We start from the raw sequence: 13,156 nt of genomic DNA, 5'->3' as shown, positions 1-13,156 counted from the left end.
TCTTGTACGCCGGGTCACCTTGTGGCATATACGGTAATTAATTCTTGTTGCAAGAAACATCAAATTATGATAAAATTAGGATATGCTTTTTATTTTAAAATTAAGCCCTTATCAGATAAAATTATATTATCAAAAGAAACAAAGGAACTTTGGGACAAAAATACATCTTTGTCTTATGGGTGAGTGAATAATCCATCTGACGTATGCTTCAAGGCAGAGACACTACCATATACTTTGACAGCAAATTGTCACTTTTTCCGTGTTCTGCTAAATCAGGGCTTTTCAACCTTTTCACAGATTGTACCACTTTTAGGACATGACAATATTTGAGTACCAACAGTGCGTAGCAAGATGTCAAAAAACTGATGACTAAAAAAAGGGGGGAATTTTGGGTTTTACTGATTATATTCATTTGTTGTTATAGAAATGGCTAGTTTATAATATTACGGAAAAGTAAAAAGTTGAGGTTCAATCTTAATGCTTCCTTCTACTGCAACAGAGGAAGTCTGTTCTTTTTCCCTTCTCCCCCTCACTTTCCCCCCCCTTTTCCTCCCCACTGTGTCCCTATTTGCTTTTGTATTTTTGTATTTTATTCTATAATCTAATAAAAAGTTACAAACTGTAGAAAAAAGTAAAAAAGTACCGGTTTTAAAATTTCGGTGGCTGTTCCTTTGCTGAATCACTTTCCCTTTGCACTGACAAATGTATGATGAATTTATCCATGTTTATTAATATGCACCACTACCAGCTAGCTCAAGGACCTTCAAACTTGCCACTTTTAAGACTTGTGGATTTCAACTCCCAGAATTCCTTAGCCATCATGGCTGGTTGAGGAATTCTGAGAGTTGAAGTCCACAGGTCTTAAAGTTGCTAAGTTTGTAGACCCCTGAGCTAGCTGGTCGGCCCTTCTTCCTCTCTCCCTCTCCTCTTCTTCCTCCCTGCCTTCTGAGCTCTTCATCCACAGTGTAGTAAGAATGCACATACACACCCCGTCCCTTCCCCCCCAGGAATCAAGCACAAAGCAAGAAAGGCTCACAAAAGCCTTCCAGAATAAAGAAACATTAAACTTGGGGAGGGGTCTTTAAGCTGCCTCAGGCGTGTCTCAGTTTCAACAATGTAGCAAAGGCTTGGCAGTTGCAAAAAGCGATAACCTTAAATTAAGCCTGTTTACCTACAAAGAAAACTTGCTAAAAGCCATAGACAGACTCAAGATAAGGGGGTAAAACTAATTACATTTGTTTAAACTTAAAGGAATTAAACCTACGGAAGCCAACACTTTGGACTCATTGCTAGCCTTTGTGAAACAGACTAAAACATTCCAGTAACCAAAGCACACAAACTGAGCCTCTGAATTACAAAACTCTGTAAAAACTGTATAAAAATCCTTACGGTAATCCATTCAAGCTGCCATCTGATCAGGAACCCACTGGCTTCCAAAATAAACCCACTTTTCCGACATGCTCATCTCCCGGCTTTTCATTTCATCAGTGCTAATTGCATTCTTCTGGCTGGAGAAAATGAACCAGGGGACCTTTTCTTCTAGCAACAGATGCTGCTTCTTCCCTATCCCTGTTTCCTCCCTGCCTGCTGAGCTCTCCTTCCATAGATTCTTCTCCGTCCCCTTCTCTTTCCCTGTTGTCTTTTTTTTTCCCCTTTCCCACCAAAACCACCTCCATTTATATCCTCTCCTCCCCTTTTTTCTTCAGTTCACCTCCAGCTCCGCGCTGCTTCCGGAAGCGCCAATCAACTGGAGCCCTGCCAGAGCTCCTGGGGCTTCTACCGAGCCCCGACTGTCCTGCAGCTCCAGCTGCCTCTCCCTCAGACTTGGGTTGCTTCAGCTCATTCCCCTCCCCTGCTACACTTCGCGCACCATATGCCACGTGCCAAAGTATCACAGGTGGTATGCGTACCACCGGTTAAAAAGCCCTGTGCTAGATCAGCAGCCCCCAACCTTTTGGGCACCAGGGACCGGTTCCATGGAGAGAGATTTTTACGTGAAACAGAGGGGGCGTGGTTTCATATGCTGCCTGCATCCCGCAGATGGGGCTTCATTTGTTCTCACAGACTGGTTTCTGACAAGCTGTGCTAAATTTTAAAGCATACTACTTCTTAAAACTCTCTTTAGATTTTGTACCATATTTGGCAATTTTTTTTTACTATTGTTGCAAACAGTAGATACTAAAATTGCTGTTGTCTGCTAATGCAAAAGCAAGCATTAATATATATTGTAAATATATGGCAGGTTTCCTAAAGCAGATTAACAATCATAATAAAAGTATGCACAGCTATACAGAAAGATATAAAGTTGATTTTCTCAAATATTTTCCAACAATTCAAATTGACTGCTTTTTTCAAGTATAAAGTACAAAAATATACATGCGATCAAGCCCTAAATGCAAGAATCTTGAGGAACAAGTTGTGCATAACTTTCCTTTTACAGCTCAGTGGTATTTGAAACTAAAACTCTATTTTTTTGGGAAGCCTGCCAAAACTGTCAGATTCATTACTTGAAAAATATTTATTTATAACTTCTCCAGTTCTGTTCATACATATTTTCAAAATGAACAATTTTAGTGGAATGACAAAAGTCTTGTGGAGCTCAATATTTTACATTGATACTACACAATTTAGTTAAAAGGGTGAGAAGAGTATTTAATAGATTATAAGCAACATAGAACAAAGATTTCCTTAACTGTTATTTTGATTCATACAGCCATTGAACTCAAATACATGACTTTGCCTAGCCGAGTAATTTCAGTTTATTTCAGGCAAAACTAAAGCAAAGGTACCAAATTAAGACAAATGCATATATATATGAGATTCTCTTATTTTACTCAATAAGGAAATTTAGAATAATTCTATAATTATCTACATTAATCCAATATAATTAACTCATTTTTTTATGTTGAGCCTCAGGATAGCAAATACACAAGGTAAATGAGCTATTTACTTTTGCAGTTAAGACTGGTCTTACTCTGAAAAAATGCCCACTGAATGAAAAGGGTGGTGCATTTATCTTCACTGACTACTTTATATCAAGCTGCCCTGATGGATAATATGAGACCAATCTTTTCAGTTTTGTGATACAGAGCTTATTTTATTTACATCATTTTAAAGATATACTTTATATTAGGCATGTCAAAGTGCCGGTCCATGGGCCGGATGCGTCATGCCGAAACTGCGCCCACCCCATTGCCAGCAATGGAGAAAAAGTCGCGATATGTTGCGTGACGTCGCAAGTTTGACATGCCTGCTTTATATGCTTCCTAAACCTTCCTAACACAGTATATGATAAATATTATTTTTAAAGGATTTAAAATAATTACAAAATCAAATGAAGTAATAAAAGAACCCCTTGAACTCAAAATTCAATTATATGCCAATATAAACTAATAATTATTATAATAATAGAAATAGCAATATCACTTAGGCATATATACTGCTTCCTAGCGATTTACAGAGTCAGCATATTGCCCCCAACAATCTGGGTCCTTATTTTACCGACCTTGGAAGGATGGAAGGCAGAGACAACCTTGAGCTGGTCAGGATCAAACTTGTGGCAGTGGGCAGAGTCAGACTCAATACTGCATTCTAATGGTCGTTAGCTGATCTCTATTGTAGCAAGATATTTCATATGCCTGCAGCAGGATTTTCAAATTAGGCATGCAAATGGGGTAAAGTGTAAAGTACCATGTCAAAATATTAATTTCTAATCAACTTTGCAAATATAAGATGGCCTTCTCGTGTATTAATGTTTTTTTGAATATATATTATGATATATCACACAAATTCAGCATAAACTCTTTATTGTAAATGTCCAGATGAAGGAAGCTGACTATTGTGCTAAATAGATATGACATACACACAGTTGGATTGGGGAAATAGCATAGCAAATCAGAAACGGACTTCTGAATACAAGTGGAGAAATCTATTCTACACAGGACCTTTTCCAAGGAATGAATGAACACCTCTCCTGTACATTCCTTCAATCATCATTTTTCGGTATTTATACAAAACTATATTATCTTAGTCCTTTCTTGTACAAGCCAAATGTGCCTTTAACAATTTCCTCATAGGGTTTGGTTTCCAGATCTCTTATCATGCTGACAGCTGTTCTATTAACCTACTCTACCTTTTCCAGTTTAAAGGCCAGAACTAGGCAAAATACCCCAATGCTGCTTAACTATTCCATTATACAATGGAACTATTTCTTCCCATGATCCAGATGAATTGATTCTATTAATGCAAGCCAATACTGTCTTGTCTTTTTAGCTGCTGCAGAAGTGAATCTTTCTAACTTGTTTCTGTGTGCAAAGTTGTGATCATTTATAACTGGTTCTGTTTAAAAACAGAGCTCTGAAAAATCGAAGTTAGTACTTAATTTCAGGATGTCACAAGACCATTCATCCCTTGGATGGAGTTGTTTAAGCAGCTGGAATCCCAAGCCGGCCACATTTATCCATCTTCTCCATAGAGACATGATGATAGACGGAGCTACTTTACTGAGATCACAGTGCACTATATCCATAACATTCCATTGCTCTACTAATAAACTAATCACTTTATCAGAGAGAGTGAACTGGGAGGGGTGGGAATGGAATGAGTTTGACACAACTTGTTTTTGATGAATCCATGTGGTTTCTAGTAAAAGTGTTGTTTTTTCTAGTTTCAAGTGTTGGTATGCATGCTGCTTTCTTAAAAGCTATTTTTTTTAAACTAAATTTTAAACAAAAGAAAAACAATACAAATGCTAGAAAATAAACAAAGAAAACAATAGTTAATAAGAGAGAAAATAGAAAAGAAAAAGAAAGGGTAAAAAGGAAGGATAAAGGATTCTAATCTCACACATTTATTTTACCCACTTTTAAGGTTACATCATACTTTGACATAAATGCTGTTGATAATCTGTTCTAGCATTTTATCCAGGACCAATGATAGATCAATGGTAATTTCCCAGTTTCTATACCTCTTTCTATTTTGGAATATCAAGATTATGTTTTTTCCCAACCTTTTGGCACTTCATTACCTCTCTGAAGATAACAATAAGTAGTTCTGACATCACCTTTATGTTTTACTTTTCAACTTCTTAGAAAGCTTACTATTCATGAATTCAAGCTTCTTCTTCTTTTCAAGATTTCCTTTTGAAAAGACATGGATTCCTGGAATATGGTCCACGTTACCAATATATGATGATGAGGGACATTAGGCACAGATAATTGCTCATTAGAAAAGAAATATGTTTGGCAAGAAAAGAGCCTTGTGAAGGTTACTAAAATGGCTTTAAAACCAGAAAGGGAGAAGGAGACAAAGAGTAGTATAAAACCTGATGCTCTATTATCATGACTGCCCATGACAGTGAAGGTGCTAACAAAAAACAAGTAATATCACAGTAGCTATTTATTACATTAGCAAGCCAGAAGGTGTACACTTAAAAAAAAAAATCAAAAGATTGTGTTCCTGCTAATGAGAGACTTCAATTGTTTTAATATCTCCTAGAAAACTAAACTAGTAGTGGTAGATTTTTGATCTTTCTGAAAAGGTTTCATTTTTTTAAACAATGAAAGAAGCCTGCAGGAGAGGGAGACAATGAGAGGTTATTTATCCTGGAGAGTTACTGATGAACATAGATTGATTGATTGACTTAGATGTCAGGCAAACTGCGATATCACTTGGGGGAAAGTGATCCTCCTGCTCTTCCTCACATGACTTTTGTGAAGTTAAAACTGGAGACATTACTCAGTCTATTGCTCTGGCTACTCTGAATGAAAGATAAGGGAAATAAAGTGTAATAAAAAAGAGAGGGACAGCAGGGGGCGACCATTTAATAATATCATTTCTAGCTTTCTTAAATCAACAGGAGTTGGATTTTATTTAACAAAGGTACTAATTATTCATTCATTCCATTTTGGTAACATCCCAAAGTAAAGCATTTTCAGATTATAAACTTTAATGCAGAAATCTGCTACTAGCAATGAAGACAAGGCAGTAATGCTTCCATGAAACATTAAAGATATGCAGTGTTTCAGGGGATTGCTCTATTAAATTGCTCTACTGTAAAGTATACACTTTTATAATAAGTTTTATTTATGTATTTCTCCATGCTCATTGGGGTTGACTGCTAAATCTCCATCTCTAACCGAATGACTCTCTGTAACAATCTGAGAAACATAATATTCTGCAGACCCTCTAAACCAGTGATTCTCAACCTTTCTAATGCCGTGACCCCATAATACAGTTCCCCATGTTGTGGTGACCCCCAAGTGGGTGTGGCCACCAATAAGAGGGAGTAGGACAGCTAGGGAAAAAGGAAAAAAATGGCAGACAACATGGTTTGGTGACCCCCGTGAAATGGTCATTCGACCCCAAATGGGGTCCCGACCCACAGGTTGAGAACCACTGCTCTAAACAGTGTTTCTCAACCTTGACAATTTTAAGGCATGTGGACTTCAACTCCCAGAATTCCACAGCCAGCATTGCTGGCTGTGGAATTCTGGGTGTTGAAGTCCACATGCCTTAAAATTGTCAAGGTTGAGAAACACTGCTAATAGATTTCTGCACATGTGTATTTTTGAGTTGTTTCCTGGGGAACCATGCAGTTCTTCATTTAGAACATCAGAAATAGCAGGTTTTTTTTTTTTTCAGAATACAGCATATCTTTTCCAGCAAATGATCATCACAGCTACAAGGATGTTCAAAGATACATTCTGTGAAAAGGTATATTCAACACAGGATAAACTGATTTGATTTGCACCAAGATGAAAAGAATGGACACTTCCAACAAATATACTACAATTTTTTTTACAACAAACAGGAACTCAACAGGAGACATGAGGAGACTCTTATGGGACTTTTGGAGCAGAACAATTTCTCAGAGTAAGAAACTTGGATTGGATTGGAGGAATCCTACTTAGCCTGTGTTATGTCGGGTAACCAAGTCTCCAATTAATGGCTTTCAAACAAGTAACATTGTCAGTAAACCCAATTTGTGGGTCCTTCACATCTGTTGGCAAAATCCATTTACAACAGCAGCAGCAACACAAAAACAGCAACAACCATTATCTTGCTAGTAAACTTTCCTTGTGACTCTATATCCATTGGATCTGAGCAACAAATCTCATAATCTGAATACTAAAATAGAAAAGTTGAAAAAAAAAATCAGATGCAGCACAGAAAAAATGTGGGGTGGAAAGGTAAAAATTACCTGCTAATTAGACAAATAAAAATAGGTGCAGCATATTTGCCCAAAGAGGGACTCCTTCAATAAGGACCCCAGATGTATTTTGCAATTCAAAGAGTCCAAATTATACTTGAATCTCATTCTTCTGGCTTTTATTATCCACGGGACTTTTTCTAGAGACCACTCAATGCCTCATTTTTTTCTAACAAGCATAAAAAAGGTCTTCATTTGTTTTAAAAATCCCATCAACTCTATGAATTCAGGATAGAAGGCAATGCTCAATATTTAAGAGCCGAGGTGGCGCAGCAATTAGAGTGCAGGACTGCAGGCCGCTTTAGCTGACTGTGTTCAGCAGGTCAGCGGTTCAAATCTCACTGGCTCAAGGTTGACTCAGCCTTCCATCCTTCCTGGGTAGGTAAAATGAGGACCCAGATTGTTGGGGGCAATGTAAATATATATATACATTGCTTACTGGTGTATACCGCTTAGAGAATGCTTGCACTTAAAGCGGTATTTAAGTCTCATAAATAAAATAAAATAAAATAAAATTTACTTTTGTGAAACATATTATCATCCTTAAGGGCTTCCCATGTTCTCTATTCAACAACACAAAATAGCAGCGGTCTTTTTTCCAAAAGCCATAGAAAATTTGGCATTAGTTTTCTAAGATACACAGAGATAATATCATTCTTCTCAATATCTGTGAACTGCATACTTAGTGCACAGCAAACAGAAGATGGCCTTTATACCAGCTGCATTCTGTTTCATTATTTTCCAGAAGCATGGTTCAGTGGCTAATATACTGGATCTGTACCCCGGGGCATTTATTTCAGTACTCAGCTCAGGCAAAGACTCAAGGATGGCTTTAGGCAAACCTGTAAGTAAAAGTAATAATATCTATGGAGATTCTCAGTCATCCAGGTCGTAGTTATCCCAAAAGTGCTTTTTCACAAGGCAACTTGTTTTTCTTTGAAGACATTTCACTTCTCATCCAAGAAGCTTCTTCAGTTCTGACTGGATGGTGGGGAATGGAAGGATTTATACTCCTTGCAAACAGCTGGTCATTTGCATTCTCTTAGAGTCACTGAGACCACCTGGAAGTTTATCTGTGTCACCAGGGTCACTTGAGTAGTGCAAATGGGTGTGGAGCCTTCTTGAAACTGCTGAAAGGACTGTGATATAGACTGGAGATAGATGTTGTCATATCCCTCCCCCTCTGTTGAGAGAGGGATATTCAGTTTTGACATAGATGGCCTCTTTGATCCCTCTTTCAAATCAGTGGTCTTCTCTGTCCAAAATGTGGACTTTGCTGTAATTGAAAGAGTGGCCTTTGTCTTTTAAATGTAGCTTGTCCTGATGGGTTTGTTCTCCTATGTTGTGCCAGGCGTTTATGAAACCTCCAGGTGGCCTCAATGACTCTCTGAAAGAATGCAAATGACCAGCTATCTGCAAGGAGTATAAATCCTTCCATTCCCCGCCATCCAGTCAGAGCTAAAGAAGCTTCTTGGATGAGAAGCGAAACATCTTCAAAGAAAAACAAGGAAGTCCAGCTGCTTTGTGATAAAGCATTTTTGAGATAAAAGTAATAATGCTACAGGAGCCTTAAGGGAAAAGAGGGTAACACATTTTACATTTTCATAGCTTGATCCCAACCTTTTGCGGGATTTTGAGGTCAGCTTATCCACAAGCAATGTATTTTTTGTGATATTTTGGCTGAAAAGTTGAGGGTTAGTTTATTTGTGGATGGGCTTATCCTCAAGTACATCGGTATGTTTATATATGTGTGTGGTGCCCATCTCTCCAGCACTGGTTAAGAGCTGCAGTAAAATATTGGGACATGATGTATGAATGTATGTATGGGAATTTTCTACATGATAACCTGGCCAGGATATCTTTCAGCTGTGGGGAAAAAAGCACGCGCAGCAAACTGCCATGCTCCCCCCCCCCACAAAACTCATAACCTTTTGATACCCTTTGTCCCAAGGAAGCAGCCAAAAGGTCATCCCCGTTTGACTTAATACCTTACCTACCTAAATAAATAATATGCTTAAGTTCCCCCTTATCTCTTCCTGCCTTTGTCAGTTCTTTCTCCTTTTGATCTACCTGTATTTGTTTTTACCTGGTCTCTGAACAGGTAATATGTTACTAGAAAATAGTTGCTTATATGAAGGAATTTTCCAATAAAGAAACTTTATGTCAGCATCTAAAGGTTAAACTTATGAATGTAAAATGTCAGCATTTAATGGAAAAGCCTATGTATGTAAAAAGTATATAAGAAGCATAAAACTCAGAGTTTGTCAAGTTGTGTCCTGCAGCTTCAAACCTCTGCTCAAGAAGTGCCTGAGTCTTTTTCTTAGCATCTTTGCATTCAGCCATTTTCAGAAGTATTTTTCTTTCTGTAAATCAGAATTTTACTGGAAGTCCCTATGGGTGTACAACATATGAGAAATGGATTTAGATCCCATTTCTTGTGTACTACTTTGAAAATTTGTTTTATGGCATCCGGAATCTGTATTTTAACCAGTACTTGCTATGTGCTCTTCAGAATCAATCCAAAATTGAAACTGTTAATGACTGGAAAAAGTCAGCTGGACTGACAGCTGGAAAAAGTCATTAGTTATTAGGTTGAGAGGTGAGAACTACAGGAGGAACAATTCCTGCAGGTCACATAAACTTGTAGGAAAAAATATATGCAGGTGACTTAAGATTTATAAAATAAATTTGGCTAGTTCATCACTGCATCAATAAACGGAAGTTGCATTGGTGTTTTTATTTATTGATACTCAAAGTATTACTCCATTATTTAATTTTATAATGCCATAGAAAGTATTTATTGCTGAATTTATACCCTGCTTAGTTAACATATAATTAGTACAAGCTGCTATCATTTGTAAACAGCTTTCTAAAGAGCACATATCCAATTTGAATTAATGCTGGTAGTCCTCAACTTACAACCACAATTAAATCCAAAATTTATGTTGCTAAGCAAGACAATTAAGTGAGTTTTGCCCCATTTTACAACCCTTCTTGCCACAGTTGTTAAGTTAGTAACATAGTTATAAAGTGAATCTGGTTTCCCCATTGACTTTGCTTGTCAGAAGGTCACAAAAGGTGGATCACATGACACTGCGACCATCATAAATATGAACCAGTTGCCAAGAATCTGAATTTTGATCATGTGACCACAAGGACCTTGCAACTGTCGCAAGTGTGAAAAGTGGTCATAAGTCACCTTTTTCGGTGCCATTGTAACTTTAACTATAACTAAAGAAATGGTTGTAAGTTGAGGAATACCTGTAAAGGCATAGAAATATTTCTCCCATTTTCACAGTACTGGGCTGTTTCAGTAGGCAGTAGGCAGAGCAATAATCTGATCATTGCATTTTTAAATATGACATGAGCATAACTTTGCATTATTATTATATTTTCAATATGTTAGAAGGATCTTCTTTGAGGATACAGAAAGAGCAGACATTTATTTATACTGATAAGTCTCCATAATTAATACTAAAATACAAAAAAAGAAGTTAAAATGGATAATATTCCCCCATTTTCTTAAAAAAAATCTGTTTCCATTTCTATAAATATTTTTAGCTTCAACTTGGTATTAATAGAAGTTTTTTTTTAAAGAAAAGCTTTTGAAACAGCAGTCTAACATGATTCTTGTAGTGCAAGAAAATTGGAGAGAAAGATTGTACTGGCCACAAATTAACTTCTCCCTTAAAATAAATCCAGGTTTTGCTATACCATTCAGATGTAACTGCCTTCCTTCATTATCCATGTTCGCATTTGCTGCTAACTTATTTTACTGAAAAATAAGAAAAATAATATAGAAAAATAATATAATTTTAACACTTGAGGACTTGAAACAAAACATACTGCACAGAGATACAGACATCTGGCTGACTGGAGGCATCTCTAATTTACTTCTGGATCAACTAAGTAGACAAAGGTTTTTTTTAAAAAAAGAAGACACAATATTTTGACTTCAATTCAAAAAGGTGTTATGGAGTCCAAACAGCACCTGTCTTTTCCCACAATTGTGAGACAGCTACAGATGACAACAGTAGCATCTCAGGAAAAGTCACTGCTGATTTAAAGAACTGTAAATAGCTACTACATTTGGATTTCCATGCTCCAAAGCACCTGTTCGGATTTTACTTTGAAATAGAGCCTGAGCCTGTAATTCAGTTTTTACAGATTTGTGTATTAACAACATCTGAATCTTTTAACGAGCACTGCTAGTGTTTGCAGGAGGTGTATCCTATGTAGTTTCAGGGTCAGCTCCGACATTATGGACAGTGTAATTTGGTTATATGTTAATTCACTTTACTGATTTGTTGTTCATAATGTCGGAGCAGACCCTAAAAGTAAATGGAGTATACCCTCTTGCAAACACTATGGAGAAAGCAATACATCTAGTCATCTCATCTGATAATGTGAGAACCCGATCTCATTTCTATTAAGCCTCTGTCAATTGCAGACCATAGTGGGAAAAAAAACACACGCATTACAGGAAAAAAAGATAATTTTTATAAATTGCAGTAGGTGATTTCCTACTAGCAGGAAAAATATTACATGTATTTGTTGTAATGTTTTGGGATGAGCTGGACTGGGTAGGAGGTACAGTTCCAAACAGAAAGGTAAACCTATAACTATATTCATAAGTACTGTATATTCATCTGCCTGAATCTGATTTGCAAGGTAGATTGAGATTTTTCACCTCTCCTGGTTTCCTGGAAAATCCTTAACGACTCGGGAACCAGGACACTGTAGCCCTCACCCAACCCATGTATTATTCATGGATTCTCTTACAACCACAATGGAGCCCAAATTTCTGTTTTGCCCCGTTTTATGACCTTTCTTGCTACAATTCTTAAGTGAATCACTGTAGTTGATAAGTTAGTAACTTGGTTGTTAAGTGAGTCTGGCTTCCCCATTGACTTTGCTTGTCAGGTCGCAAAAAGTGATCACATGACCCCGGGACACTGCAACTGTCACAAATACGAATCAGTTGCCAAGCATCTGAATTTTGATCACATGAGCATGGGGATGCTGCAAAGGTCATAACTGTGAAAAACGATCATAAGTCACATTTTTCACTGCTGTTGTAACTTTGAACAGTCACTAAATGAACTGTTGAGGACTTGTTGAGGACTGCTTGTATTTATTCTCTCTCATCTTTCTTTCTTGCTAATCCTTCGTCATTTTTTTTCTCTCACACACACTCATCTTTCTCCATCATTCATCCTTCTCCCCTCTTCTTTCTCACACAACTTTCACTGTTTTTCCATTTGCTCTCTCATGCTTTCTCTTACTCATCTGTCTGTCTTGCTTATCTCTCTCTCTCTCTCTGCCCTAAAACAAGAGACTGGGAGATATTAACCAGTAATGGATAGAGCAGGGGTAGGCAACCTCGGCTCTTTTATGACTTGTGGACTTCAACTCCCAGAATTCCTGAGTTAGCATAGCTGAGAGTTGAGTTGAGAGTTGAGAGTTCTGGGAGTTGAAGTCCACGAGTCATAAAAGAGCCGAGGTTACCTACCCCTGGATAGAGGATGATCCTTATTCAGTACTACTGCAGGCTACATATCAGCCAGAACATTTTTTAAGTACACATCTAGCTGTCTCATGTTAGACTACTACATCTGTGTAAATAAAGAGCCTGGTTGGACTAGTAAACTGTCAAACTGGATTCTATGAACACCTGGCGCCTGATCATTCCTGTTTCCCAAATCAACATGGCCATGGAAGGAAGTTCTAAGGAACTGGAGGTAAAGTATCTGCTTGTAGCAGCTAAAAGCAGCAAATGAGACCAGGGTTGATTCTAGCTGTGGTCAACGCTTCTAACATATAGTAGCTGCTGAAGCACCACAAATTGTGCATAATTCTGCAGCCTGTATCAGCGGAAGGTGGAAAACATGTTAATCCTGGATCAGATAAATACAAAGTTAGGTGGCCTCGGCTGTGGGCTTTGGA

The 13,156-nt window shown here is 37.5% G+C and overlaps 1 protein-coding gene across 3 annotated transcripts in view; it reads right to left on the bottom strand.

Annotated features, from left to right (window-relative positions):
- Positions 1-13,156, bottom strand: part of LOC120317697 (histone-arginine methyltransferase CARM1-like) — a 57,316-nt gene that overhangs the window by 42,018 nt on the left and 2,142 nt on the right. The window contains exon 1 of one of the 3 annotated variants that reach the window (XM_039364502.1): positions 1,390-1,646. The exons of the other annotated variants lie outside the window; for them this stretch is intronic. Coding sequence (XP_039220436.1) covers positions 1,390-1,399 — 10 coding nt within the window. The 5' untranslated portion in view covers positions 1,400-1,646. Of the gene's footprint in view, positions 1-1,389; positions 1,647-13,156 lie in introns of those variants that run through there. 3 annotated transcript variants of the gene reach the window in all.

This window comes from Crotalus tigris, unplaced genomic scaffold, assembly GCF_016545835.1.
Source record: "Crotalus tigris isolate CLP2741 ecotype Arizona unplaced genomic scaffold, ASM1654583v1 scf7180000019762.1414395, whole genome shotgun sequence".
Taxonomy (NCBI): domain Eukaryota; kingdom Metazoa; phylum Chordata; class Lepidosauria; order Squamata; family Viperidae; genus Crotalus; species Crotalus tigris.
This window is presented reverse-complemented; position numbering and strand designations above follow the sequence as displayed.